At 44.4% G+C, this 24,401-nt stretch overlaps 1 protein-coding gene across 4 annotated transcripts in view; it reads left to right on the forward strand.

The window, feature by feature from the left end:
* LOC139555113 (tax1-binding protein 1 homolog A-like) overlaps positions 1-24,401 on the forward strand; it is a 40,152-nt gene continuing 15,751 nt past the window's right edge. For 2 of the 4 annotated variants that reach the window (XM_071368600.1, XM_071368601.1), the window contains exons 1-8: positions 1-159; positions 912-1,131; positions 8,892-8,994; positions 10,620-10,810; positions 10,940-11,098; positions 14,344-14,492; positions 15,826-15,916; positions 17,957-18,142. In XM_071368600.1, coding sequence (XP_071224701.1) covers positions 940-1,131; positions 8,892-8,994; positions 10,620-10,810; positions 10,940-11,098; positions 14,344-14,492; positions 15,826-15,916; positions 17,957-18,142 — 1,071 coding nt within the window. In that variant the 5' untranslated portion in view covers positions 1-159; positions 912-939. The remainder of the gene's footprint in view (positions 160-911; positions 1,132-8,891; positions 8,995-10,619; positions 10,811-10,939; positions 11,099-14,343; positions 14,493-15,825; positions 15,917-17,956; positions 18,143-24,401) is intronic. The other 2 variants (XM_071368602.1, XM_071368603.1) reach the window with 2 other exon arrangements.

Here is a 24,401-nt window from a genome sequence, read left to right on the forward strand (position 1 = left end):
CATCCCGGAAGTGACACCATCAGTTTTCACATTTCAGGAAAAGCATCAGCATCTTCAATGCTTTGACAACGGGGGTTGAAGCTATTTCCACAACCGCGTTTGGACTGACACATTTGGCTTTCAAAACACACCTTGTCGCAGTTTGGATTCGTAAGACAGGTAATGAATCGATTCAAGCGGAAAAAATAGCTGTGATTGTCATATTGCTAGGGGATTTGGCCTGCTAGCAAGACGTATAGCTAACACTGAGATTATTGCTAGCTAGCTAACAAGATAAGCTAGTTTGTTGTCAGATCCGTTAGCCAACGTGACGTTAGTTAGCTACAAGGCCCTTGAGAAGGTTAATGCGTAGATATCTTAATCGATCCAGTTGTCAATGAACATGATAGTTACGTTAGGGCAACGTTATATATGCGAACAGTATAGCTATCTAGCTAATCATCTTACGTGTGTTTGTGTCAGATGCAGGCTCTTGGAAAATGTCAAGGGAATATTAGCTCGCTACCTAGCTATAGTTAGCAACTCCCCGTTCGCCTGTGGTAAATGACACCTGTGCTGGCTGTGTTAAATTTGGCCGTCCTTGTTTGGGCGATCACTCGCTTCAGCTTTTGGAAGCCTATATTGTGGTTTTTAGTTGACATGATCTCATGCAGTCTGTTTGCCATCATGTCGTTATTTTAACATGTTTAGGCAGGCTTGGAATTCTTCCATGTTACATTTCAGTTCACTAGCATGTATTTACATTTGATTGTACATGGGTAAAATGTCAATTTGATGTGTGTGTATATATGTGTGTGTGAGAGAGAGGGGGAGGGAGGGAGAGAAAATATGCATGCCCAACCAGAAATGTTTTCATATCCCTTCCCTATATTCTTTTCCCAAATTCTCTCTATTACTAATTTTCCCTGCAGTTCGGACAAATGAAGTGACAAACAGGATATGATGTCATCGTTCCAGGTGGTGGGCTCTTTGCCCAGCAGTGTCATCGGCGTCATGGAAACATCAAACTTTGCCCATGTCATCTTCCAGAACGTTGGGAAGAGCTTCCTGCCCCAGGAGGCACTGGAGTGTTGCTACACCCTCACCTCCTACATCACCCCCAACCCCAAAGACTGGGTGGGAATATTTAAGGTAACACAAACACACACATCCTACATCACTCCAAAGACTACTGGTGGGCATATTTAAGGTACACCCTACCCTACTTACAACCCACCCCCAACGACCGGTGGGCATCTTTAAGCAACACCCCACCCAAAGACTGGGTGAGCGACACTAGATCTCGCTTAGCCCTGCATCAGTACTTATCACACTGTATGGTGCATTGACTCATCAGACGCTATGCAGTCATCCTATGCAGTCGTCACAGGGCCTAAATGTAGCCTCATGACCCTCCAACTAGAAGATAGGCCGTTAGGCCTCGTCGTGTCTTCAACTAGAAGATTGGCCGTTAGACCTCGTCGTGTCTCCAACTAGAAGATTGGCCGTTAGGCCTCGTCGTGTCTCCAACTAGAAGATTGGCCGTTAGGCCTCGTCGTGTCTCCAACTAGAAGATTGGCCGTTAGGCCTCGTCGTGTCTTCAACTAGAAGATAGGCCGTTAGGCCTCGTCGTGTCTCCAACTAGAAGATTGGCCGTCAGGCCTCGTCGTGTCTCCAACTAGAAGATTGGCCGTTAGGCCTCGTCGTGTCTCCAACTAGAAGATTGGCCGTTAGGCCTCGTCGTGTCTCCAACTAGAAGATTGGCCGTTAGGCCTCGTCGTGTCTCCAACTAGAAGATTCTTGTCTCCAACTAGAAGATTGGCCGTCAGGCCTCGTCGTGTCTCCAACTAGAAGATTCTTGTCTCCAACTAGAAGATTGGCCGTCAGGCCTCGTCGTGTCTCCAACTAAAAGATTGGCCGTTAGACCTCGTCGTGTCTCCAACTAGAAGATTGGCCATTAGGCCTCGTCGTGTCTCCAACTAGAAGATTGGCCGTTAGGCCTCGTCGTGTCTCCAACTAGAAGATAGGCCGTTAGGCCTCGTCGTGTCTTCACCTAGAAGATTTTTGTCTCCAACTAGAAGATTGGCCGTAAGGCCTCGTCGTGTCTCCAACTAGAAGATTGGCCGTCAGGCCTCGTCGTGTCTCCAACTAGAAGATTGGCCGTCAGGCCTCGTCGTGTCTCCAACTAGAAGATTGGCCGTTAGGCCTCGTCGTGTCTCCAACTAGAAGATTGGCCGTTAGGCCTCGTCGTGTCTCCAACTAGAAGATTGGCCAACTAGAAGATTGGCCGTAAGGCCTCGTCGTGTCTCCAACTAGAAGATTGGCCGTTAGGCCTCGTCGTGTCTCCAACTAGAAGATTGGCCGTTAGGCCTCGTCGTGTCTCCAACTAGAAGATTGGCCAACTAGAAGATTGGCCGTTAGGCCTCGTCGTGTCTCCAACTAGAAGATTGGCCGTCAGGCCTCGTCGTGTCTCCAACTAGAAGATTGGCCGTCAGGCCTCGTCGTGTCTCCAACTAGAAGATTGGCCGTTAGGCCTCGTCGTGTCTCCAACTAGAAGATTGGCCGTTAGGCCTCGTCGTGTCTCCAACTAGAAGATTGGCCGTTAGGCCTCGTCGTGTCTCCAACTAGAAGATTCTTGTCTCCAACTAGAAGATTGGCCGTCAGGCCTCGTCGTGTCTCCAACTAGAAGATTCTTGTCTCCAACTAGAAGATTGGCCGTCAGGCCTCGTCGTGTCTCCAACTAGAAGATTGGCCGTTAGACCTCGTCGTGTCTCCAACTAGAAGATTGGCCGTTAGGCCTCGTCGTGTCTCCAACTAGAAGATTGGCCGTTAGGCCTCGTCGTGTCTCCAACTAGAAGATAGGCCGTTAGGCCTCGTCGTGTCTTCACCTAGAAGATTCTTGTCTCCAACTAGAAGATTGGCCGTAAGGCCTCGTCGTGTCTCCAACTAGAAGATTGGCCGTCAGGCCTCGTCGTGTCTCCAACTAGAAGATTGGCCAACTAGAAGATTGGCCGTAAGGCCTCGTCGTGTCTCCAACTAGAAGATTGGCCGTTAGGCCTCGTCGTGTCTCCAACTAGAAGATTGGCCGTTAGGCCTCGTCGTGTCTCCAACTAGAAGATTGGCCGTTAGGCCTCGTCGTGTCTCCAACTAGAAGATTGGCCAACTAGAAGATTGGCCGTTAGGCCTCCAACTAGAAGATTGGCCAACTAGAAGATTGGCCGTTAGGCCTCGTCGTGTCTCCAACTAGAAGATTGGCCAACTAGAAGATTGGCCGTAAGGCCTCGTCGTGTCTCCAACTAGAAGATTGGCCGTTAGGCCTCGTCGTGTCTCCAACTAGAAGATTGGCCAACTAGAAGATTGGCCGTTAGGCCTCGTCGTGTCTCCAACTAGAAGATTGGCCAACTAGAAGATTGGCCGTTAGGCCTCGTCGTGTCTCCAACTAGAAGATTGGCCAACTAGAAGATTGGCCGTAAGGCCTCGTCGTGTCTCCAACTAGAAGATTGGCCGTTAGGCCTCGTCGTGTCTCCAACTAGAAGATTGGCCGTAAGGCCTCGTCGTGTCTCCAACTAGAAGATTGGCCGTCAGGCCTCGTCGTGTCTCCAACTAGAAGATAGGTCGTTTTTGTTTTACTCTCTTTCATCAACCTGATTCTCTTCTCTATTTCAGTGTTTGGTTTTTGCCCTTACACTACACAGCTGATTCAAATTATCAAAGCTTGATGACTAGTTGGTTATTTAAATCAGCTGTGTAGTGCTAGGGGAAAAACCAAAACGTGCACCCCTTGGGGTCGCGAGTTCCGAGTTTGGGAAATCCTGGCCTATTTCCTTCTACAGAGATGTTTCCAGTAGCTGTGGTGTGGTTATTCAATGTGCAGAGGGAGGTGGGAGGAGGCAGGGAGAACAGATAGGTGTTGCTGGGGGGTATTTTCTGGTCTGTCTCTCTGGTCTAACCAGATCTTTTTTTCTCATTGCACCCCCCCCCCCACATACACACACATACATCCTTATTTCTTTCTCTCTCTTTCCATCTCTCACTTTCTCTCTCTTCCACCTCTCCTTCTCTTGTTTCCCCCTCCCTCCCCCTCTCTCTATTTCTCCTCTTTCATCGGGCCGTCAAATTTCACACTGAATTAACAGGAAATGTGAACGAGGAAGCTTAATGTCTCGTAAAGACACAAAGCAAACATTTATCATCCTTTAAGAAGTTACTTCAAATCCACCCAGCTCAATTAAAAAGGAATAAAGATGGTGGGTTTATTTGGAAAATGTAGATTGGAAAATGTAGATGGTTAATCTGCACTAATGAAAACTGTTTCATGGTGAAGCGTTGGGAGTGTGATAAAGAGCTGTGTATTTCCGCAGCTAGAGGTGGTAGGCTTTTCCCATGAAAAGCGTGGCATGAAAGAGTGAAACTCAGCCACAGGAGAAATGATAAAAAAAATGTCAGTTTTTCAAGCCAACCCTCCTCCCTCCCTTTTCACCCTTCTCACACTTTTATCTTCTAATGCTTTTCTCTTGTGCCATGACACTACCCCTCCCCCCCTCCTCCCCAGCTCTCGCTGTCTGTGTGTGTGTGATTGCACTACTGAGAGATCTCCAGACACATACATCTAGCACAGCTGCTTGGGCACTTACTCACATTACCCTTGACACACACACAGACATACCCTGAGGTTCTCTGACACAAAGTATGTAGGTTAGGTACAGGCTCCCCCTACTGGCTGTATACTGTCATTGATACTGTCTTCTAAAACCTGGGATTGGCATCACAAGGCCTTGATGATACCATGATAATATTCCTACACTTATCACACTTATCCATATATCAAACAAAGTAAGATTGGAATGAGATTTAAGTTTTAAGACATATTTTTTTCTAATGCAATTATATGCTTAAATTTACTTGTATCAACTCTTAAGATTTAAAACACACACCTCTGGAAAAGCCCCTGATTCAGGAGGTAGTGGAGTTGTGGCATGTAGCTGGGAGAAACCCGTGCAGTAAGAGTGTAATTAACATGTCATCGGACCGCGTGCATACCCCTCTAATTCGTGATGGATGGCAGCTTCGTCTGTGATTATTTTATAACATCACTCCTGAGTCTGAACACTCCAAACCAAACTCCAGTCACCTGCAACCCTCCACTATACAATTAGCAAATAATTTATGTGTTTAAACCTCCCCATAGACCAGCGTTTCGCAAACTCGATCCTCTGGACCCCAAAGGGTGCACGTTTAGTTTTTCCCCCTAACACTAAAGCTTGATGACTAGTTGGTTATTTGAATCAGCTGTGTAGTGCTAGGGGAAAAACCAAAACGTGCACCCAGAGGGGGTTGCGAGTTCCGAGTTTGGGAAATCCTGGCCTATTTCCTTCTACAGAGATGTTTCCAGTAGCTGTGGTGTGGTTATTCAATGTGCAGAGGGAGGTGGGAGGAGGCAGGGAGAACAGATAGGTGTTGCTGGGGGGTATTTTCTGGTCCCGAGGACCGAGTTTGGGAAACCCTGACTGAGACTAACACACACACACACACACACACACACACACACACACACACACACACACACACACACACACACACACACACACACACACACACACACAGACACTTGGGTATAAATAATGTTCTCACCTGAAAAGAGTTAGATATTTATTATTATCACATGGAGTTTCACCTGCATTCCGAGTAGGCCCTACATGCATTACTCTACTTTATAATATCACACCAATTACTGTCAACCTACTAAAAACATTATCACCCTCGCACAGAACATTGTCATCAAACTAACAATCATCATCACTGCGAACATTGTTATTTCATTAATAGTGGATGTTGTCATCAAGGTAGGGCTGGGCGACTATGGCCAAAATATAATATCACAGTACTTTATTTGTTGTTGACGGTATTTGTCGGTGTTTTTTGTTTTTGAATAATAAAAGTTCTAAATGTGCTTTATGAGTAGTGTGATCCTAGGGTAGCAACACATACATTCTAATGTATTTCAATGGGTCTTTCTCCATTCTGATTGTTTTATACTGTTCAATTCAACCCCCCAAAAATTCAGCATTTTCATACATTTCTGTACTTCCTGTACTCATTTGAGAGAATTTCCACACTGCCATGTAGGGTCCACGATATGGGCATCTAGGCCTTATTTTTTTACCAAATGTTGCAGTTGCGGTTTGACTTGTGATTTAGAGCAAAACACTTGGGTGAACTGTTGGAATCATGGAAATATAACTATTGTTCTAATTCTATAGTTAGAATATAATAGTGGGCACTTTTGAATACTGTGTTTGACATGACAACAAATTAAAATGCCAGGGAGGAGTTATTGTGACAGGGTAGGAACCAAAGTGTTGACAAGTGTTTCCTAGGGGACCCTATAATCTTTGGCTACATTTAATGTTTTCTCTTAGCAACTTTATAGCTAACATTCTTGCTTTGTGTATTCCTCTTTGATTTAGAAGATACTGTTGCACAAAAAACATTCAGCTGTAGGTCTACGCCACCACTGGTATTATCAGGCTGTATAGCTTGTTATGTTTGTTCTGACTCAGTTCATTTATTAGCTAGCTAGCAATTAGCCTTAGATTTAGGCCCAACTTGCTAAGAAAAACGAATTGCTGTTTGCTGATGTAAGAAACACAAACTAATAGTGTAATTTATAGAACACTAGTGGATTTATATTAAGAAGAAAAGTGAAAACAGCATCGTTGTCATCAACATTGTTGCATGTGCTGCATTGACCATGCAGACTGAATGCAAGTGTCTCGTGGTCGAGGAACATCAAAATGCGCTCCTCAAGTGACAGGGGCCGACATTCATATGATTACATCTCTCTCCCGCCATTTAGAAGTATGTGTAAAATTAGAACCTCTTTCTCTTCTGCGTCTTCTTCTCTTTAAACTAGGCTCTGCTGCTCCCCTCTGTCAGACCTTACACACACACACACACCTCCTCCCAGCCTCTCCACGGAGAGAGGAAAGAACTGGCAAGGAGTGAGGGAGGGTTTGTGGTTTCAAATAAATGTTTCCATCCCTGTAATTGTATGTGGTACATTATTTTGGTTTAGCCTACTGTTACATGAGAATGAGAAAAGGACTGGTGTGCATGATGTGAAACAAACTCATCTTCAACTTTGGCTTTCTATCACAACTCGGCTGTGAAATACAATACCGGTGAAAAGTTTTAGAACACCTATTCATTCAAGGGTTTTTCTATATTTTGTCTATTTTCTACATATTAGAATAATAGTGAAGACATCAAAACTATGAAATAACACACATGGAATCATGTAATAACCAAAAAAGGGTGAAACAAATAGCCACACTTTGCCTTGATGACAGCTTTGCACAATCTTGGCACTTTCTCAACCAGCTTCATGAGGTAGTAACCTGGAATGCATTTCAATTAACAGGTGTGCCTTAAAAGTTAACTTGTGGAATTTCTTTCCTTCTTAATGCGTTTGAGCCAATCAGTTGTGTTGTGACAAGGTAGGGGTGTACAGAAGATAGCCCTATTTGGTAAAATACCAAGTCCATATTAATGCAAGAACAGCTAAAATAAGTAAAGAAAAACGACAGTCCATCATCACTTTAAGACATGAAGGTCAGTCAATCCGGAACATTTCAAGAACTTTTAAAGTTTCTTCAAGTGCAGTCGCAAAAACCATCAAGCGCTATGCTGAAACTGGCTCTCATGAGGACCGCCACAGGAAAGGAAGACCCAGAATTACCTCTGCTGCAGAGGATAAGTTCATTAGTTACCAGCCTCAGAAATGGCAGCCCAAATAAATGCTTCATAGTGTTCAAGTAACAGACACATCTCAACATCAACTGTTCAGAGGAGACTGTGAATCAGGCCTTCACGGTCAAATTGCTGCAAAGAAACCACTACTAAAGGACACCAATAAGATTAGACTTGCTTGGGCCAAGAAACACGAGCAATGGACATTAGACGGGTGGAAATTTGTCCTTTGGTCTGGAGTCAAAATTTGAGATTTTTTTGTTCCAACCGCTGTGTCTTTGTGAAACGCAGAGTAGGTGAGCGGATGATCTCAACATGTGTGGTTCCCACCGTGAAGCATGGAGGATGAGGTGTTATGGTGTGGGGTTGCTTTGCTGGTCACACTGTCTGTGATTTATTTAGAATTCAAGGCACATTTAACCAGCATGGCTACCACAGAATTCTGCAGCGATACGCCATCCCATCTGGTTTGCGCTTAGTGGGACTAGCATTTGTTTTTCAACAGAACAATGACCCAACACACCTCCAGGCGGTGTGAGGGCTATTGTACCAAGAAGGAGAGTGATGGAATGCTGCATCAGATGACCTGGCCTCCACAATCCTCCGACCTCAACCAAATTGATATGGTTTGGGATGAGTCGGACCGCAGAGTGAAGGAAAAGCAGCCAACAAGTGCTCAGCATATGTGGGAACTCCTTCAAGACTGTTGGAAAATCATTCCAGGTGAAGCTGGTTGAGAGAATGCCAAGAATGTGCATTCATGGAGGCAAAGGGTGGCAATTTGAAGACTCAAATATAAAATATATTTTGATTTGTTGAACACTTTTTTGGTTACTACATGATTCCATATGTGTTATTTCATAGTTTTGATGTCTTTCACTATTATTCTACAATGTAGAAAATAGTCAAAATAAAGAAAAACCCTTGAATGAGTAGGTGTTCTAAAACCTTTGACCGGTAGTGTACGTTTCACTTTTCGGCTGCTGGGCTGTTCGACTTGTTGGTCTTGCTTTGGGAAATACCACTCTTGTATTATGATTAACAAGGTACGTAACAGGTATTTGTGAGATCCTAGTCTTGCTGTGTGTCCTGTGTTGGTGTGAGAACAATATGGCAGTGTGTATGTTTTAGCTGTAGCCTGTCCTCCTGCGTTGGGTCTGTAGGTGGGTTGGAACACAGCGAGGGATTACTACACGTTCCTGTGGTCTCCCATGCCGCAAGACTACCAACCTGGAAGCACCGTACACAGGGCTGTGGTGTTCCAAGGTACACACACACACACACTTACTTAGGAACGTACACACACACACCGAGCATGGGAAGCACTGTGGTATACTAAGGTAACCTCATGATTTAACAGTCCCTATATTAAACCAGCTACCTTATTTTATTGATGGAATACAACCGCAACCTTGGTCAGAGACTTGAACACCTCTCTTTCGCTCTCTTTAGGGATATTACACACACACACACCTTGGAGGGCCGATGATCTGGTTTTACAGGGGCTGACATGGTCTCTGTGGTGTCAGTGGAACTCTGTGACTTCTGCATGTGTTTATATCACGGACAGTGATCTTTACCTCAAATACAGTGCAGTTGAGTTACTGGACTTCTACTCTTATTGAATGATGTGTTTACTATGAGTAGAAGATGGAAGATAAGGGATTTTATATACATTAGATTTAGACAGGTTTCACAGTGCCTCTCAGTGCTGATCTATGGTTCATTTTTGCCTTTTGAGATCATAATGTATAATGATGATATGGGCATGTGGGGACCAGATCCTAGATCAGGACTTCTTCTAAGGGATGGGCACGGTTATTCCAATATCTGAACGGACGTTAGTATTCGATTACTTGAGAGAGTAGCCTATTTTAACAATGAAAAGATTTTGTCTGAAATTAAATGAAATTATATATGTGATGTTGCTATATAGCCTGTAAGGATGGACCATTAGATTTAACAGTTTAATAAAACAACAGTTTAATGACAGTTTTTACGAGTGTGCCCCATTAAAAAAGGATGCACCATTACCCTACACACCCGTTTCACACCTGTAGCGTGTTGTTGTCGGTCAAGGCGTTACAGTCAGAGGCTTCATGGGAAGATAAAGATTTTAGTCAATGCAAAATGGAATTAAAATGATGGAATTCGGTTGGATAAAAGAGAAGGAGCAGGATACCATGATCAACCAACAGGTAGGCTGTTGTTTCATATCAATGGAGTTGTTGTAGACAAGGATGAGGAGCGCAGCAAAATAGACTCAGTTAGCATTGCTACTTTAGCTAGCTAGCAGGCTAACTTCACTGTCTACTGTAGCTAGCTAGCTTCTTTACAACAATTTGATGTAGTCAACATTCCCCCCCCCCAGTTTTATTATTGGGAATGTGATACAAAATGAGGCAACAGTGTGCTTTAGGACCACGCGGACGCCTCCGAGCGGTCGGATAGGCTTTGGAGTGTTTATCCGACTGGTCAAAAAAATTTATCAAAAATGTCCCACCCACTTCTAAAACCAAAGTTGCGCACCTGGTCACACACACCGGCCCCTGCTCCTCCTTTCCTGCCCCTCCCCCACATTCTGCTGAAGCAAGTAGAGTGTAGTTCACCAGCTTCCTCCAGAGTCCAGTGAGCAAGTCTCCATTGAAGTAGAATAAAAAAATATATTAAAAAAATCTTTAAAACATGTATTTTAACTATCTGGATATCCAGAAAAAAAGTCATGATATTATTCTAATAGTTAAATCATTTCAAATGTCCATCCCTAGTCCTACTCTGATACTCTTTATGAATACTCTAGACGAAACAAGCGCAACCAATTCACCTGACGATACTGTCTCAAAATGCCACACCCTTCCTAACTTTTTCCCACTCGGTCTCTCCCATTGCAGGGTACTATGTTCCCAAGAGTGACGGGGAGTTTTATCAGTTCTGTTACGTCACACACACGGGTGACATCAGAGGCGCCAGCACACCTTTCCTGTTTCGCCCGGACACGCCCACCGAGGACTGTCTCACCGTTACCGAGGATGACAGCAACTCAGACATTCTGGTGGTGACCACCAAGAGCAGTGTGCTGGAGGTACACACACACACACACACACACACACACACACACACACACACACACACACACACACACACAGAGATACAGTATAGCTGTCTAAATGTTACCGGTACACAGTCTCCTCTTCTATCCTCTGGTGAGAAGCAGCGTGTAGAGGAGGCGCAGCAGGAGCACAGGGAGCTGTTGAAGACCATGCACCACCTGCAGGAGGACAAGCAGCAGCTGCAGGAGGAGCACAGGAGGCTGCACAGAGAGAGAGAGCAGGAGAGGGAGACCTGCAGCCTGCTACGCACACACAACCAGGTGAGGGAGGGAGGGAGGGAGAGAGACCTGCAGCCTGCAACGCACACACAACCAGGTGAGGGAGGGAGAGAGACATGCAGCCTGCAACGCACACACAACCAGGTGAGGGAGGGAGGGAGAGAGACCTGCAGCCTGCAACACACACACAACCAGGTGAGGGAGGGAGGGAGGGAGAGAGACCTGCAGCCTGCAACGCACACACAACCAGGTGAGGGAGGGAGAGAGACCTGCAGCCTGCAACACACACACAACCAGGTGAGGGAGGGAGGGAGAGAGACCTGCAGCCTGCAACGCACACACAACCAGGTGAGGGAGGGAGGGAGAGAGACCTGCAGCCTGCAACGCACACACAACCAGGTGAGGGAGGGAGGGAGAGAGACCTGCAGCCTGCAACACACACACAACCAGGTGAGGGAGGGAGGGAGAGAGACCTGCAGCCTGCAACGCACACACAACCAGGTGAGGGAGAGAGAGAGAGAGACCTGCAGCCTGCAACACACACACAACCAGGTGAGGGAGGGAGGGAGAGAGACCTGCAGCCTGCAACGCACACACAACCAGGTTAGGGAGGGAGGGAGAGAGACCTGCAGCCTGCAACGCACACACAACCAGGTGAGGGAGGGAGGGAGAGAGACCTGCAGCCTGCAACGCACACACAACCAGGTGAGGAAGGGGGAGAGACCTGCAGCCCGCAATGCACACACAACCAGGTGAGGAAGGGGGAGAGACCTGCAGCCCGCAAGGCACACACAACCACACAACCAGGTGAGGGAGGGGGAGAGACCTGCAGCCTGCAATGCACACACAACCAGGTGAGGAAGGGGGAGAGACCTGCAGCCCGCAATGCACACACAACCACACAACCAGGTGAGGGAGGGGGAGAGACCTGCAGCCCACAATGCACACACAACCAGGTGAGGGAGGGGGAGAGACCTGCAGCCTGCAATGCACACACCACCAGGTGAGGGAGGGGGAGAGGGGAGAGAGAAATACGTAGCACAGGAGACTGTACAGAGCGAGGCAGTAGAAGAGAGAAACCTGAGTGCCAGTTCCTATTCAGTGATCACAGGTTCAAAACATCAACGTTTATGAATGATCTGTGTCCATGGTTGAACACACAAAGCAGTGTGTGTGCACTGTATTTGCACAGTGTGTCATATTTTTTTGTTTTGTTTCGTGTGTGTGTGTGCCTGTCTCTCTGTCCCTCTTTAACGAGCTGACTCACTGGGCCAGGACGCTAACTGGACACGGTCTCCCAGGCATCTGGCATCAGGGCAATGCCATCTCAACCACAGAGTGAACAAATATGACGTCAAGGCCACACACATACACACAGACTACTCCTCCCCCCACACACACATTCTAATTCACCCATACAGACACACACTCAATCCCCATGACACACACACTCACAATGCCACCCACTTGTAACTTCTTTTAAAATGCGTGTGGAATGAGAGACGGTTGTCTGCAAAACCGCCTGGGTGAAGAAAGGGCCTGCCCAGTTTAGGGAGTAACATGACTGAGTCACGCCAATGTACTAGGGGCACTGCTCTCTCTCTCTCTTTTTCTCTCTGTTTCTCTCTCTTTCTGACTCTCATCTTTCATCTTAGTACAACTGCTGAGAGTGACTTCAATTTTGTAATTTATTTGAAGTACCATTTGCTGTTGTTCAGTGAATAAACATTTCCATGTGATTTAACCTGCAAAGTAAGATTTAACCCACTGAAACTAGAGGAAAGAGGGGGAGGATGAAAGGAGAGAGGAGGGAAGCAGGGAGCATGAAAGCAGGGAGGATGAAAGGAGAGAGGAGGGAAGGAGAGTGGAGGAAACTAAGGGGAGAAGGTTGATGATATGGAACCAGTCTCTTACTGCCCCCTGGTGCTTTTTCCTAGTGTGTGTGTGTGTGTGTGTGTGTGTTTTAGTACCCTTATGGGGACCGGAGGTCCTCACAAGAATAGTAGAACAAGGAACATCTGGACAGGTGGGGGCATTTTGCTGATCCCACACAAGGAACAAGTAGATTTTAGGCTTAGGGGTTAGGTATAGGGTTTGAATTAGGGTTAGGGGAAATAGGATTTTGAATGGGAATCAATTGTTTGGTCCCCACAAGGATAGTAAAAGGAATGTGTGTGTGTGGTAGACAGCTTTGAGAGATTTCCTACTTGGTCATTTTATGAAGTACTAAATCGCTGTAAATAAAATGTACGCAGATTATTAATGTCAGATTCTTCATTCAACAAGGGTTTCTCTTATGAAATAAGGTGTGTGTGTGTGTGTGTGTGTGTGTGTGTGTGTGTGTGTGTGTGTGTGTGTGTGTGTGTGTGTGTGTGTGTGTGTGTGTGTGTGTGTGTGTGTGTGTGTGTGTGTGTGTGTGTGTGTGTACTCGTGTTCAGTTGTGCAGTACACAAGAACATTTGAGTATATTCACCATGGCCCTTTAGTGCAGCACTGATGAAAATATCCTTTAGCTGGACCATGAAAACGTAAGTACATATTTTGCGGCTGCTAATTTTACGACAACATGTTTTATAAGGTCTTTATGCGCTGCTAAAGTGCCTCCCGGCTGCAGTTGAAATCATACAGTCCTCCAGGGAGCCAGCGGGCTGTACCTGAACTACACATGACATCTGGGTGTGACACTGTGCACGTGATTCCTAAAACAAATAGAAATGTATATACTGCACCTGTATGTTTGATGGATGTGCTGTGTCTGTCTGATGCACAAGTGCGTGTGTGTGCGTGTTGAGCGATGGAGGGGTGTTTATGTAGGCGTGCTGGTCTGTCAGGTGCAGTGTGTTGTGGGTGATTTAATGTCCTCTACTTCTCAACGTGTTCCAACAGGGGAGATCACTGGCAGGACCAGGTACAAGATACAGGATAGATAGGACTCCCAACTGGTTCTCATGGTTGTCTCTTGTTTCAGAACATTGCCATTCGTCATTCGTTATCACACAGCATTTTGATTGAGAGGGTCACACTCAATACAAAGCCAAGCATTTGCAGCATTTCCCTCCATTTTACTTGATTGATCAATAAAGGTCATTGATTAGATAGGAACTCCCCTCATATCATTGGCTGGGTCTTAGTTGAACACAAATTGAGAGGAAAAGACAAAAAACAGAAAACACTCAGCCTTCCAGGAATTGAGTTTGACACCTCTGGTCTAACCGGACTGACCGACAGGGCCTGTGATTGGTTAACAGTGTGATTGACAGCTGAAGTTGCCTGTGGTGTGGTTGCAGGAGCTGCTACGCTCCTCCCAGGGCCTGTCAGAGGAGAGGGAGGAGGTGAGGAGGAGGCTGCAGGAGGCCACAGACCGGGTCAGACAGCTGGAGGAAGACCTACAGGGAGTCACACAGAGGGGACTGCAGAAAGAGACCGAACTGGACTGGTGAGGAGGACACCAGGGTTTCCGTTAGGAAAATGTGGACAGGACGTTTGGCCGGCAACATTTTAATTTACCGGACATTTGAGAAATCTGCCGGACCCATATCCATTGGGTGTGTAACCTGATTAGGGTGTCCACCCACACTGCTCAGAATGACAGAAATCACATTTGGATTATGGTAATTCATATTAACAGAACATGTTGAACATGCAACAATGTGTAGTTCTTCATACTGAATTCTGATGTGCATTTTGAAGATGCTAGAATAACTGTCCACATTTACTTTTCCTCATCAACAAGACGAGTAACAAACAGCCAAATCACTAGCCTACGCCAAACTACTATCCCCCATAGTAGAAAAGTTGACCTATTCTATTGGTCAGCTTGTTGAGAAATAGCCTATTCCAAACAGACTGGGACAGCTGTGGGAAGATAGAGCCCAAATTCATACAACCAGTAAGCCTAAGCTACATAAAAAATGTATTTTTAAATACTTAAAAAGCAATGAGGGCAACAGATCAGAGTGTTTATCTTCAAATGTTGATGAACTATTATTTCTTCACACTATAAAGCTCAGCGATGTGCACAAGGCAGTAGGCTACATGCACATGTTCTTTCCATAATGCAATTAGCGGGAACACTGTTGTCAAAAGGGCAGCGCACATGGGAGGGGTGTAGATCTAATAGGCTGCTTTGAAGCAAGGTAAGACATGCCTCATAATACATGTTAAAACGTTCAGCTTTCAAACAATTAACTATGTGTTTTCAAAACGCGTAGTGCCTCTAGCTCATTGCAAAGTGGTGTGTGACACACTGATGAAGCCTGCCATCTGTTGCAGTTTGAGATGCTGCTGCTGCAGATTTTTCAGCTCCAAGGCTCTGTATCTGTGTGCTGTAGGGGTGTGATAAATAAGATGCATAAAGACTATACAGTAGCCTACGTACGCTGCAATTTAATTACACACAATTATGCAAATGACCCTATAGACCGATAAGCATGGCCAGTCAAATGTATTTCCATCGACTAGTATTTCCACCATTTAAATATTTTTTTCTTCTCCCGGCCTGGCACCAATTTTAATTATCAGCTCTTTTCATTTTTTATAGGCCAAGAGCTGGCTATTACCGCCTAGTGGAAACCCTGCCCCCCCCCCCCCCCCCCCCACACACACACACACACAGCTAAACTACTGGGAGTCACACAGAAAGGACTAGAAGGAAACTAACTGGACTGTTGATGAGAAACACCATAGATAGAGTACTATACTCATGACATACTGTACAGAAAACTAGAGAGAACATTATTGTTATTAATGCAGTTGTTGTTGTTGTCCAGTCTGAGAGACAGGTTAAAGAAGCTGACAGCAGATAGAGACACTCTGGAGACCCAACTGAAGAATGAGAAGGACGAGAGGGACCTTTACAAGGTGAAATGATACACTCTGTGTGTGCATATGTATGTACAGTTGAAGTCGGAAGTTTACATACACCTTTGCCAAATACATTTAAACTCAGTTTTTCACAATTCCTGACATTAAATCCTAGTAAAACTTCCCTGTCTTAGGTCAGTTAGGATCACCACTTTATTTTAAGAATGTGAAATGTCAGAATGATAGTAGAGAGAATTATTTATTTAAGCTTTTAATTTCTTTCATCACATTCCCAGTGGGTCAGAAGTTTACATACACTCAATGAGTATTTGGTAGCATTGCCTTTTAAATTGTTTAACTTGGGTCAAACGTCTTGGGTAGCCTTTCACACGCTTCCCACAATAAGTTGGGGGAATTTTGGCCCATTCCTCCTGACAGAGCTGGTGTAACTGAGTCAGGTTTGTAGGCCTCCTTGCTCGCACACACTTTTTCAGTTCTGCCCACAAATGTTCTATAGGATTGAGGTCAGGGCTTTGTGATGGCCACTCCAATACCTTGACTTCGTTGTCCTTAAGCCATTTTGCCACAACTTTGGAAGTATGCTTGGGGTCATTGTCCATTTGGAAGACCCATTTGCGACAAAGCTTTAACTTCCTGACTGATGTCTTGAGATGTTGCTTCAATATATCCACATAATTTTCCTCCTCATGATGCCGTCTATTTTGTGAAGTGCACCAGCATCTCCTGCAGCAAAGCATCCCCACAACATGATACTTGTCACGATCGTCGATGTAAGCATACTCAGACCAAAGCGCAACGTGATATCGGTTCGACATATTTATTTATTATGTGAACCGCACAAAAAACAATAAAGAATACACGACACGTGAAGCTCATGCAGTGCTCACAGTGGGGAAATGGCTGCCTAAATATGATCCCCAATCAGAGACAACGATAAACAGCTGCCTCTGATTGGGAACCATACCAGGCCAACATAGAAATAAAACACCTAGATAAGAACACCCCCCCCCCCCCCCCTAGTCACACCCCGACCTAACCAAAATAGAGAGTAAAAAGGCTCTCTATGGTCAGGGCGTGACACGGTTGAGATGGTGTTCTTTGGCTTGCAAGCCTCCTCCTTTTTCCTCCAAACTTAACGATGGTCATTATGGCCAAACAGTTATATTTTTGCTTCATCAGACCAGAGGACATTTCTCCAAAAAGTACGATTTTTGTCCCCATGTGCAGTTGCAAACCGTAGTCTTGGAGCAGTGGCTTCTTCCTTGCTGAGCGGCCTTTCAGGTTATGTTGATATCGGACTCGTTTTAATGTGGATATAGATACTTTTGGCCCTGTTTCCTCCAGCATCTTCACAAGGTCTTTTGCTGTTGTTCTGTGATTGATTTGTACTTTTCGTACCAAAGTGCGTTCATCTCTAGGAGCAGAACGCGTCTCCTTCCTGAGCGGTATGACGGCTGCGTGGTCCCATGGTGTTTATACTTGCGTACTATTGTTTGTACAGATGAACGTGGTACCTTCAGGCATTTGGAAATTGCTCCCAAGGATGAACCAGACTTGTGGAGGTCTACAATTTTTTTCTGAGGTCTTGGCTGATTTCTTTTGATTTTCCCATGATGTCAAGCAAAGAGGCACTGAGTTTGAAGGTAGGCCTTGAAATACATCCACAGGTACACCTCCAATTGACTCAAATTATGTTAATTAGTCTATCAGAAGCTTCTAAAGTCATGACATAATTTTGGGGGGTTTTCCAAGCTGTTTAAAGGCACAGTCAACTAAGTGTATGTAAACTTCTGACACACTTGTGATACAGTGAATTATAAGTGAAATAATCTGTCTGTAAACAATTTTTGGAAAAATTACTTGTGTCATGCACAAAGTAGATGTCCTAATCGACTTGCCAAAACTATAGTTTGTTAACAAGAAATTTGTGGAGTTGTTGAAAAACGAGTTTTAATGACTCCAACCTAAGTGTATGTAAACATCCGACTTCAACTGTATGTCTGTGTGTGTGTGTTCATAATTGTCTTTCTTTGTCTGTGTGTCTATAATGGTCTCTCTGCATGTGTGTGTGTGTAGGTCCACCTGCGTAGCACGGAGCTAGAGAACACTAAGCTGAGTGCAGAGCTGCAGATGCTGAAGGCTGTGGAGCTCAACAGAGAGGTGACCATCGCTCAGTTCCAGGAAGAACTGGACAGGCTCCGAGCCTGCGTCACTCAGAAAGATCGCCTGGAGAAAGAGCTGCACACACACGCTGTCGACAAGGTGAGGAGGGAGGTGTGTGTGTGTGTGTGTGTGTGTGTGTGTGTGTGTGTTCATATGGGTCTTTCTATAAATTAGGGTAGCAGTGAGCATTTGTTGTAATGGACATCTGTTTGGAGCTGTTACAAAGTCATTAATACATTTAGATATAAAGGGGGAACATAGATACATTCAATATAATTCATGAGTAGTATCGAAACCTTTTTTGGTGGGTTGGGGGAGATCTCGGAAGTGTACTGTAACCTCGTAACATTTTCTATCTTCCTATGTTATGGTGTGAAAACAGTTTTCATGGGCACATTAGGGTCTGGCAGTATCCAGGTGTTTATATTGTCATGCAGTACTTCTCTCAAAGCAGGATATACACAGTATTACTGGCTTAGTACACAAGAGGGTGCCTTGAAAGGCAAAAAAGCCCATTGGGTGTCTGTTACCAGAATGCTTGTCTGAAGGAAGAACAGTACTTGCTCTGGAGCAGCATGTGTAGGCTGCACACTGTGTCTGAGTAGAGTGGAGTTGCTAGGGCAACGGACCTGCCTGCTCTGCTTGGAGGAGAAGACGAGCTGAGAACGGGAAGTAGGGAAAAAAGCCAGAAAATCAAGATAGTGGCAGCTGTACAAATGGCTTTGACTTCTCAAACATGGCAGCAAGCTCACACAATATGATGCCCCGTCACCTTATTCATTCAGCCACTAGTAAATCAAACTTAAGGGTTGCGTTAACGCAGAATTCTGCATTTTTCTCACAGGATTGTTTTTTGAAAATGCATAACAAACATCTTGCCGCGTTTTGTAAATGCAGATGTAAAATGCTTCTTATTGTAATTTCTGCTTGGCATCAGAGTAATTTTGTGCTTCTGTTGCACTTCTCCACTCGGATGAGAATTCACCAATGGGCATTCTGTCAGTTAGAGCTTTATGACTGATGTGTAGTTACTTTTCCCCAGTACTTTTCTATGTGTAGTTACTTTTCCCCAGTACTTTTCTATGTGTAGTTACTTTTCCCCAGTACTTTTCTATGTGTAGTTACTTTTCTCCAGTACGTTTCTATGTGTAGCTACTTTTCCCCAGTACTTTTCTATGTGTAGCTACTTTTCCCCAGTACTTTTCTATGTGTAGCTACTTTTCCCCAGTACCTTTCTATGTGTAGCTACTTTTCCCCAGTACTTTTCTATGTGTAGCTACTTTTCCCCAGTACCTTTCTATGTGTAGCTACTTTTCCCCAGTACCTTTCTATGTGTAGCTACTTTTCCCCAGTACCTTTCTATGTGTAGCTACTTTTCCCCAGTACTTTTCTATGTGTAGCTACTTTTCCCCAGTACTTTTCTATGTGTAGCTACTTTTCCCCAGTACTTTTCTATGTGTAGCTACTTTTCCCCAGTACTTTTCTATGTGTAGCTACTTTTCCCCAGTACTTTTCTATGTGTAGTTACTTTTCCCCAGTACTTTTCTATGTGTAGTTACGTTTCTCCAGTACTTTTCTATGTGTAGCTACTTTTCTCCAGTACTTTTCTATGTGTAGTTACTTTTCTCCAGTACTTTTCTATGTGTAGCTACTTTTCCCCAGTACTTTTCTATGTGTAGCTACTTTTCTCCAGTACTTTTCTATGTGTAGCTACTTTTCCCCAGTACTTTTCTATGTGTAGTTACTTTTCCCCAGTACTTTTCTATGTGTAGCTACTTTTCTCCAGTACCTTTCTATGTGTAGCTACTTTTCCCCAGTACTTTTCTATGTGTAGTTACTTTTCTCCAGTACTTTTCTATGTGTAGCTACTTTTCCCCAGTACTTTTCTATGTGTAGCTACTTTTCTCAAGTACTATGCTAGATTAACTTTAAGCTAAACATTAGGAAATGTAGATGGATAAATTTTTTCTATGATAAACATTAGAAAAATGATGGCCATTCATAATTTTTGCTAAAAATTGTGAGATCATTTTCTTGTGTGGCTGCCTGCCAAATAGCGTTGCATCTGATGAAAATGAATCTATTTTCTGCTGAATGTGTTGTGTTGCACTAAAGTATTTTTCTGTGAAGGTTAATTATAGTTGCACGTCCCTGATCAATCTATTGAAGCAAAAAAACACTGTTGCCTTTTCAATGTGAAGTGTGAGCCCTGTCAATACACAGCTGGACTCACCTGCTCCCGCTTTCTCTCGTTGTGCTATTTACAAACAAACACATGTCTGACTCAACTGTTCTGGGGAACTATGGCTGCACATATTAAAATGTGTTGAAAAACTTCAAAGAAGTCGTTTCAACAGTTTTGAAAAAAAATCCAGTGGCTATTTCCAGATACCCCGGTACACAGTATACAGTGGGGAGAACAAGTATTTGATACACTGCCGATTTTGCAGGTTTTCCTACTTACAAAGCATGTAGAGGTCTGTAATTTTTATCATAGGTACACTTCAACTGTGAGAGACGGAATCTAAAACAAAAATCCTGAATATCACATTGTATGATTTTTAAGTAATTAATTAGCATTTTATTGCATGACATAAGTATTTGATCACCTACCAACCAGTAAGAATTCCGGCTCTCACAGACCTGTTAGTTTTTCTTTAAGAAGCCCTCCTGTTCTACACTCATTACCTGTATTAACTGCAACTGTTTGAACTCGTTACCTGTATAAAAGACACCTGTCCACACACTCAATCAAACAGACTCCAACCTCTCCACAATGGCCAAGACCAGAGAGCTGTGTAAGGACATCAGGGATAAAATTGTAGACCTGCACAAGCCTGGGATGGGCTACAGGACAATAGGCAAGGAGCTTGGTGAGAAGGCAACAACTGTTGGCGCAATTATTAGAAAATGGAAGAAGTTCAAGATGACGGTCAATCACCCTCGGTCTGGGGCTCCATGCAAGATCTCACCTCGTGGGGCATCAATGATCATGAGGAAGGTGAGGGATCAGCCCAGAACTACATGGCAGGACCTGGTCAATGACCTGAAGAGAGCTGGGACCACAGTCTCAAAGAAAACCATTAGTAACACACTACGCCGTCATGGATTAAAATCCTGCAGCGCACACAAGGTCCCCCTGCTCAAGCCAGCGCATGTCCAGGCCCGTCTGAAGTTTGCCAATGACCATCTGGATGATCCAGAGGAGGAATGGGAGAAGGTCATGTGGTCTGATGAGACAAAAATAGAGCTTTTTGGTCTAAACTCCACTCGCCGTGTTTGGAGGAAGAAGAAGGATGAGTACAACCCCAAGAACACCATCCCAACCGTGAAGCATGGAGGTGGAAACATCATTCTTTGGGGATGCTTTTCTGCAAAGGGGACAGGACGACTGCACCGTATTGAGGGGAGGATGGATGGGGCCATGTATCGTGAGATCTTGGCCAACAACCTCCTTCCCTCAGTAAGAGCATTGAAGATGGGTCGTGGCTGGGTCTTCCAGCATGACAACGACCCGAAACACACAGCCATGGCAACTAAGGAGTGGCTCCGTAAGAAGCATCTCAAGGTCCTGGAGTGGCCTAGCCAGTCTCCAGACCTGAACCCAATAGAAAATCTTTGGAGGGAGCCGAAAGTCCGTATTGCCCAGCGACAGCCCCGAAACCTGAAGGATCTGGAGAAGGTCTGTATGGAGGAGTGGGCCAAAATCCCTGCTGCAGTGTGTGCAAACCTGGTCAAGAACTACAGGAAACGTATGATCTCTGTAATTGCAAACTAAGGTTTCTGTACCAAATATTAAGTTCTGCTTTTCTGATGTATCAAATACTTATGTCATGCAATAAAATGCAAATTAATTACTTAAAAATCATACAATGTGATTTTCAGGATTTTTGTTTTAGATTCCGTCTCTCACAGTTGAAGTGTACCTATGATAAAAATTACAGACCTCTACATGCTTTGTAAGTAGGAAAACCTGCAAAATCGGCAGTGTATCAAATACTTGTTCTCCCCACTGTATATGCACACATATCCAAAATAATGTATGTGATTCCAAAATCCAATGCTTCAAACAGAAAGAGTAACTTTCATATGATTAATAAAACAAAATAGATACGGTCATTAACAGGGTTCTTCAATAATTATGCTTAATAGTTTGATACATGCTTGATGTCTAGCTGTTTAGTTACGTGGGGAAATTATTGCAAAGCAACAGCTGATTGAGGAAAGGACTTTCTGAATGACAGTCAAGTGATAAAGAGATTTTCTCTAATTATCTTAAGATAATTAGCCTACTTCGTGGACAACATTAAATCAAGATTCCTGAGGTAAGATTACGGTTCGTGTACGTTTTGATTGCTCCGTTTTAACTCTGGGGAAAACAACAATCGGGAACGTGAAAACGGCCTGTATATTCGTTTTTTGAATATAAATTTTAAAAAATGACTTGATATTGCGAAGTTCAAATGTGGGTGGGGTTAAATGTGGAATGCCTGGTCAAGTGCTCAGCCAACACTTCCTGTCCTTTCAAAGTAGGAGGTCACACTTCCATGAATTAATAGCTGCCCATACCGGGCCACAGTGCCAAGATAAGGTAACATTTCTCAATTTCTGCATAATAATTAGTGTGTATTTACTTATTAATGAACTGCTGTTACTGTAAATGGTTAGCTGACTGATATGTCCTAGCTAATCATTGGTAATCTTATTAAATGGTGATATCCAGCCTAAATAACAGTATCAATTGCTAGACTAGAGATATGCCCTAGCTATAGTTAGTCAGTGGTTGCACATCTAACTAGCTGGAATGAAGCACAGGTGTAAATATATCATTTCAGTGTTTCCAGCAGGTCTCTAGCTACCCAGGCCTGTCTGATCAGCCTGATAGGGTGCCGTGGGTGTCTCCAGCTACGCAGGCCTGTCTGATCAGCCTGATAGGGTGCCGTGGGTGTCTCCAGCTACGCAGGTCTGTCTGATCAGCCTGGTAGGGTGCTGTGGGTGTGTCCAGTTTACACCTGTCTGTGTGTATAGCAATGGAATGAAACATCCAACCAATGCCTCAAGTGTTGTACTGTAGGTCCACCCCACACCAGACGGGTTCAGGGGTCCAGAAACCAATACTACCCCTAGACACTTGTGGAGATCTGAGAGAATTGGACAGAATTGGACATTCAATGTCAGCAAAACAAAATAAATTATCATGGACTTCAGGAAACAGTAAAGGGTGCACCCCCCTACCCACATCAACGAGACATCAGTGGAGAAGGTGGAAAGTTTTAAGTTCCTCTGTGTACATATCACAGACAAACTGAAATGGTCTCAGGAGGCTGAAAAAAATGTGGCTTGTCACCGAAAACCCTAACTTTTACAGGTGCACAATTGAGAGCATCCTGTCGGGCTGCATCACCGCCTGGTAGGGCAACTGCAGAGGGTGGTGCAGTCTGCACAACGCATCACCGAGAGCAAACTACCTGCCCTCCAGGACACCTACAACACCCGATGTCACAGGAAGGCAAAAAAGATAATCAAGGACAATAATCACCCAACCCACTGCCTGTTCACCTCGCTTCCATCCAGAAGGCGAGGTCAGTACAGGTGAATCAAAGCTGGGACAGAGAGATTGAAAAACAGCTTCCATCTCAATGCCATCAGATTGTTAAACAGCCACCACTAGCACAGAGAGAAGGCTGTCTACCTACAGACTTGATATCATTGGCCACTTTAATAAATGGAACACTAGTCACTTTAATAATGCCACTTTAAGAATGTTTACATATCTCACATTACTCATCTCATATGTATATACTGTATCCTACACTATCTATTGGGGCGGCAGGTAGCCTAGTAGTTAGAGCATTGGGCCAGTAACCGAAAGGTTACTAGATCGAATACCCGAGCTGACAATGTAAAAATCTGTCATTCTGCCCCTGAACAAGGCAGTTTAACCCACTGTTCCTAGGCTGTCATTGTAAATAAGAATTTGTTCTTAACTGACTTGCCTAGTTAAATAAGATAAAATAAAAATGGCATCTTAGCTGCTCTGTCACTGCTCATCCATATATTTGTATATTTATATATTTTTATCCCATTTCTTCACTAGATTGTGTTTCCCATCACCTTTTTATCAATGGGTTTTTGAGCAGGATGTCAGGAATTTAGGAAATGGAATTGAGATTCTCCCCTTGTTTCCTCCATTCCTCACCTCCCTCTCAAAGCACATTGGGGGAGAGGAGGGAAGGTTCCTCCCCTCGGGCTCTAATGCACTTTCAAGGAGTGGAGGGAACAAGGACAGAGGAAGCAAGAATGTGATGTCTAGTTTTCACACACACACCATGAAAACTTTACTGATTATAAACATTTC

Source organism: Salvelinus alpinus, chromosome 26 (assembly GCF_045679555.1).
Source record: "Salvelinus alpinus chromosome 26, SLU_Salpinus.1, whole genome shotgun sequence".
Taxonomy (NCBI): Eukaryota; Metazoa; Chordata; class Actinopteri; order Salmoniformes; family Salmonidae; genus Salvelinus; species Salvelinus alpinus.